The 5004-nt window shown below is 64.7% G+C and overlaps 1 protein-coding gene across 1 annotated transcript in view; it reads left to right on the top strand.

Moving 5' to 3' along the window:
- Positions 1 to 5004, top strand: part of ASPSCR1 (ASPSCR1 tether for SLC2A4, UBX domain containing) — a gene marked incomplete in the record, with an annotated part of 34788 nt that overhangs the window by 17242 nt on the left and 12542 nt on the right. The window contains 1 exon segment of the mRNA XM_027770727.1: positions 9 to 178. Coding sequence (XP_027626528.1) covers positions 9 to 178 — 170 coding nt within the window.

Raw genomic sequence — 5004 nt, 5'->3', positions numbered from 1 at the left:
GCCTGCATTTTTCGTTCCTTTCTCTGGGGGAGGACAGCGGCTGGGGGGCCCCCCAGAGCCCACGAGGTCTCTCATGTCACCTTCAGCCAAGTCACTGAAGTCCTTGCCCAGCCCTGGAGGCCCCTCCAAGCCAAAGAAGTCAAAGCCTGGCCAGGACCCCTCACAGGAGCCAGAGTCGGTAAGAGACCTGCGAGCCATGGGCCTTGGACTGGGCTGGCTTTTCTCTTGTGGCTTTGTGGCTGCTCCCGGGCCTGGCAGGGGTCCTGGGTTGACTGTGCAAACAGGTGGTTCTGCCCCGCTCATTCCAGATTGGTGAGACCCCGGGTGACGCCAGATGGGCACACCCAGGTTACGCCCCGTTCAATGGTTCTGGTAACGCTGCCCGCACCAGAGGTGGTGTTCTGCTGCCCCGGGCCCCCGTGCTGCCCCATGTGCCGGCGTGGGCTTCTGCTGTCTGTCCCACATGGTGACCCGGAGCAGTCACATCCCTTCCCCAGCTTGGTCGTAGTCGGTCAGGTTCTGGGCACGAGGTGGCTGGGGCGGGGGTGGTCTTGTGCTGCGGGCGTGATCTGGAGCCAAGGCAGCTGCAGGGGTGTGGGGCGTGCGGTCACTTTGATGTCGTTCTAAACAGAGCACAAGTGTGGCCTTTGCCGGTCCAGGCAGGACGTCCGTCCCGTCCCGCGGGGATGTCTCTGGCACGGAGGTTTGGGCAGTGGTACCCTCGGAGCTGTGGGGGCTCGCTGCTCCACCCCGCAGCACACCCCTTGACAGCTCTGTGGAGCAGCGCTGTGGTTCTGGCCCCAGATCCGGCCCTGTCCTACAAGGAGCTGTCACCCTCAGCCCGGACAGCCCCCGAGTGTCGTCCTCGTGGGTGATGTCCACTCTCTGCTAAGGTCCCAGCCAGCACTCACCTGAGAGGCAGAGGGACCCTTCATTGACAACAGCAAGTGGGCAGTGGGACAGGCAGGGCTGGACCTTGAGAGCGAGGCCCCCCACCCTGGGTGACCCATCAGTGGGGGGCCAGCATGCATACCCCAGAGGGGTCGACGTCATGTCAGCGTCCGCCACCCCCGCCCTTGCTCGGCCATCTGACCATCTGACGGTTGTCACCTCTGAGGGATCCCTTTCGCCCTGTGCTGTGGGAGCCCTGCCCTGCCGCTGTAGCCGTGTCTGCCTAGCCCGCTCTGCCCGCAGCAGCCCTGTCCCCTGGGAGCTGGGCAGAGCTGTCTCGGACAGCTGGCAGAGGCGCCCTCTTGCTGGCCGCCGGAAGCCAGGGGTGTCCCCTAGGTGTGGCTCAGATGCAACGCCTGCTGGTCTTCGGGGTTCCTTAAAAATGCTTGCAAGCCCTGTCTCCCTCGGCGGTTTTTCCAGAAAGTGTCCTGGACCTCTGGCCCCCCAGGGAGCCTGGCAGCGGTGGTGGGGGTAGGGGAGACTCACTTCCAGGCTGAGGCGCCGATACCTGCCTGCTGCCTCAGGGCCTGGTCCTCAGGCCTGTCCTGGCTGGCAGAGGCTGTATGTGGCCGTGGATTTTTCCCACCGTCTTCCACCCCCTCCTGCAACTGCAGCTGGCGTGGGTCTGCATGTGTGCGGGCTCAGGGTCCACGCACAGCTTCACTGGGGAAGCAGTTCCCCTGGAAGTCACAGGGTGGGGACCCTTCAGGGGTTCTTGGTGGATGTGACGTAAGAACTGTTAGGAGTCCACAGAGCTGTCCCTGGCCTGCGGGTTAAGGCAGCCGAGCCCACAGGTCCACCGTGGTCTGAGTCCTGAACCTGAAGGCTTGAGAGACGGCAGGGTGCATGCGTGTGCACCCCAGGTCCCGACGGGGGGAGCAGGGGTTGGAGGTGGCCATGCCCCACGGGGGTGCTGTTCTCTGCCTCCCTCTGGCAGATTAAGGAGAGATGTAAGTAAAGCGGGTTGGGGGGCAAGGCAGCAGAGGCTCACCTCATGGAGGAGGGAGGTCAGCGAGGAGGAAGGCCGGGTGGCATGTTAGTGGCCGAGAACACTAGCAGGATCCTGAGGGTGAGGAGGTGAGGCGAGGCCACGGCAGAGGCAGGGCCCCTCTGTGCTGTGGCCACCAGTGCCTCTGACCAGAGCTCGTTACCTTCTCAGGGGACAGGGACACTTGGGACAGGTGCGTGGGGCAGGGCACAGGCATGCTACACTCACCGGGCTCCATGGGGCTACCGAGCACCGCAGGCCTCCCCAGGTTCCCACACGTGGCCATGGGGTGCTGGAAACCAGTGGGAAGCATAGTGGGGGGACAGCTCTGGGCTGGGCCGGCGGCGGGGGTGCGTGGAAGCAGGGACAGAAGGGCGGCTGGTAGACATCAGCCCCAGGGCGGGTGTTGGGACAGCCACGCCTCAGCGGGGCCAGTCCAGGCAGAACCTGACTGTTCCCATGCCTGTTACCAATGCCCTTGTCCCCCCACCTCCTCAGGCCGACCAGGCCACGCCAGCCTGCAGACAGGTGCCATGGGGCGCAGCTGGCCGAGGGCATCTGGGCCCCTCCAACTTGTTCCTGCAGTTTGTGCTTTTGAGATCTTAGTGCGCTGTCAGCCCAGGGCCGAGGGCCTCCCGTCGGGGGCGGCTGCAGGTCCACAGGGTAGCGGCATGTGGGTGGTTTGGGGCATGTTCCCGTCTCTGTCTGTTTTGGTGTCTTCCCGCAGGGTTCTTTGGTCCTGGCTGTCCGCATGGGGTCTCGCATACCCTGGGCCACCCGCGAGATGCAGTGCCCGGCTGCGGGCAGGCTGACGGGCTGCTGGGGACTGCAGCGGTCCGGGTTACCCGGAGGCCCTGCAGGTGCCCGGTGGTGCTTCCCTGCCCGCCCTGTGCTCTCTCCGTGCCGTGCACCACACCCAGGTCTCCTATCTGCCAGGTGGCAGCCGCACTGGTGGGCATTTGTCCTGACCCCAGAGAGGATACCTAGAAGTTGCTCGACCTGATTTCCTAAGATGACAGGAAATCCGGAAGGGACGTTGGAGCTGCTGACGGCGTCTTCTGTGTCCGCGTGATCTCGGGGCTGTGCCTGTCCTCTGGCCAGTGTTGCTGTGAGCTTGGCAGCAGCGCCCCACCGTGCGCGGACGTGGGGTTCGTAGAGGCCATCAGCTCTGAGGTCCCTGCTGCTGCCTAGGCCAGGCTGTGGAGGGCGTTGCCTGCACACCGTGCCCCGTGGGGCCGCCTGTCCCAGGCCTCTCGCATGTGGCTGACCAGCCACGACCGTCCCTGTCCTGGGCGTGTGTTGGATGTGTGACCGCAGAGCTCGGGTCCCAGCTTCCATGCTGCAGGCTGAGGTGGCCCAGGCCTCCTTGGGTTTTGTGCAAATCTGGGGGTGCTCGGGTAGCTGATGCAGCTGTGGGTCCTAGAGAATCCGCGGGAGGTAGGGGATGGGGACCGAGGGACACGTCCACGGGCAGCACGCAAGGGCTGAGCAGACGCCTTCCACTGCCCTGGCGTGTCCCACTCCTCTGTCCTGGTGTCGGCGGCTGCTCGCTCGCTCAGGAGCGCCTGACCCTTCCTAGGTGGTTGGCGTCAGTGGGACTCGGTTTCCCCTCAACTCATCTCTCTGTAAAAGGCATTTCTGGTCCTCGCTGATGCAGCCTGATTGGTGTCCCACCCCACGTCTGCACCTCCCTGTGCCCCAGGGTCCCTGCACGATGCTGGCCAGGGGCTGGGGCCTCTGCTAGGTCTTCATCCCACACTCTCACATCCTGTGGACACCCTGGCTAGGCCCTGCTGGCAGAGCTCCCAGGGAGGTATGTGCAGGGTGAAGGCACCCTTGGCAGACGTGGGGATGGCCAGCCCAGCGGACCGCCCGGCAAGGCCCTTGGCACCTCGCTCCAGTCACCCATGGCGGGCACTCCGTGCATGGCCAGGTGGCTTGGTGTGTGCGAAGTTGCCAGACCCGAGCCGGTCACTGCTGGATGGTGCCAGTGCCTTGTTCTTGCTCTGGTGGGGCTGTGGGCCTGCCCACACTCCACAGCACTCTGCACCAGCCTCCGTGTCCTCGCGAATGGGTAGTGGGGAGGGGCCGGGGCACTGGGGACCGGGCGCCCTGCCGTCCCCACGGGGTCCTGCTCACCTCTGTGTGGATAACGTGTGGGCTGCCAGACCCCCAGGCCCCTCTCCCGGGCCAGAGGCTGGGAGTTGCCTCGTGTGATTGTGGTAGCCCGGAGAGCCCTTGGTTTGAGGGTCACGTCCGTGGGCTGGGGCTCTTCCTCCCACCCTGGTGGCTTCACCTCGAACTATCTTGGGAGCAGCCCCAGCAGCTGAGCAGAGGGCCTGGCAGTGCTGGTGCTGGCTGGTGGGAGGCCCTGCCTCAGAAAGGATCGGGGGCCCTGGCACCCTCCGGGAGAGTGTGGGCCTCCGCCCGCGGGCCTTTGATCTGGGGGCCCCTCCCGGCCCTGCAGCCGCAAGCCCAGGGGCCAGCCTCTGTCCTGGGGTGGGGGCCTCGGGGAACTTCAAAGGTGCACTTCAGTAATCAAATCGAGGCTCCAGCTCCATCCGTGCTCTGCCTGTGTGTGGTTTTGGATTTAAATAAAGAGAAGAAAGACAGGGTAAAATACAGTCAGGTCCTCGGCCAGGGGCCCCCGCCCGCCCCGCCAGCCGCAAGCCCGGGGCCCAGCCTCTGTCCTGGGGTGGGGGCCTCGGGGAACTTCAAAGGTGCACTTCAGTAATCAAATCGAGGCTCCAGCTCCATCCGTGCTCTGCCTGTGTGTGGTTTTGGATTTAAATAAAGAGAAGAAAGACAGGGTAAAATACAGTCAGGTCCTCGGCCAGGCCAGGATGGCTCCCAGACCCGCGGTTCCGGCCTTTGATGTCAAACATTAATTATTAGAAGGTAGTTTTACTGCGATCAGAACGGGTGCTGGGCAGGCTGGGGCTGCCGGCGCCCCCTGGGCCTGTCCTTTGAAGTCCTTCTGCTGGCCCGGGAGGCCGCCCTGCAGTTCTGGGCTCGGCCTGAAACCCGGCTGCCGCTCTCGCCCTCGGCAGGCAGCTGGCTGGGGG

Source organism: Tupaia chinensis, unplaced genomic scaffold (genome assembly GCF_000334495.1).
Source record: "Tupaia chinensis unplaced genomic scaffold, TupChi_1.0 Scaffold000159_1, whole genome shotgun sequence".
NCBI lineage: Eukaryota > Metazoa > Chordata > Mammalia > Scandentia > Tupaiidae > Tupaia > Tupaia belangeri.
This window is presented reverse-complemented; position numbering and strand designations above follow the sequence as displayed.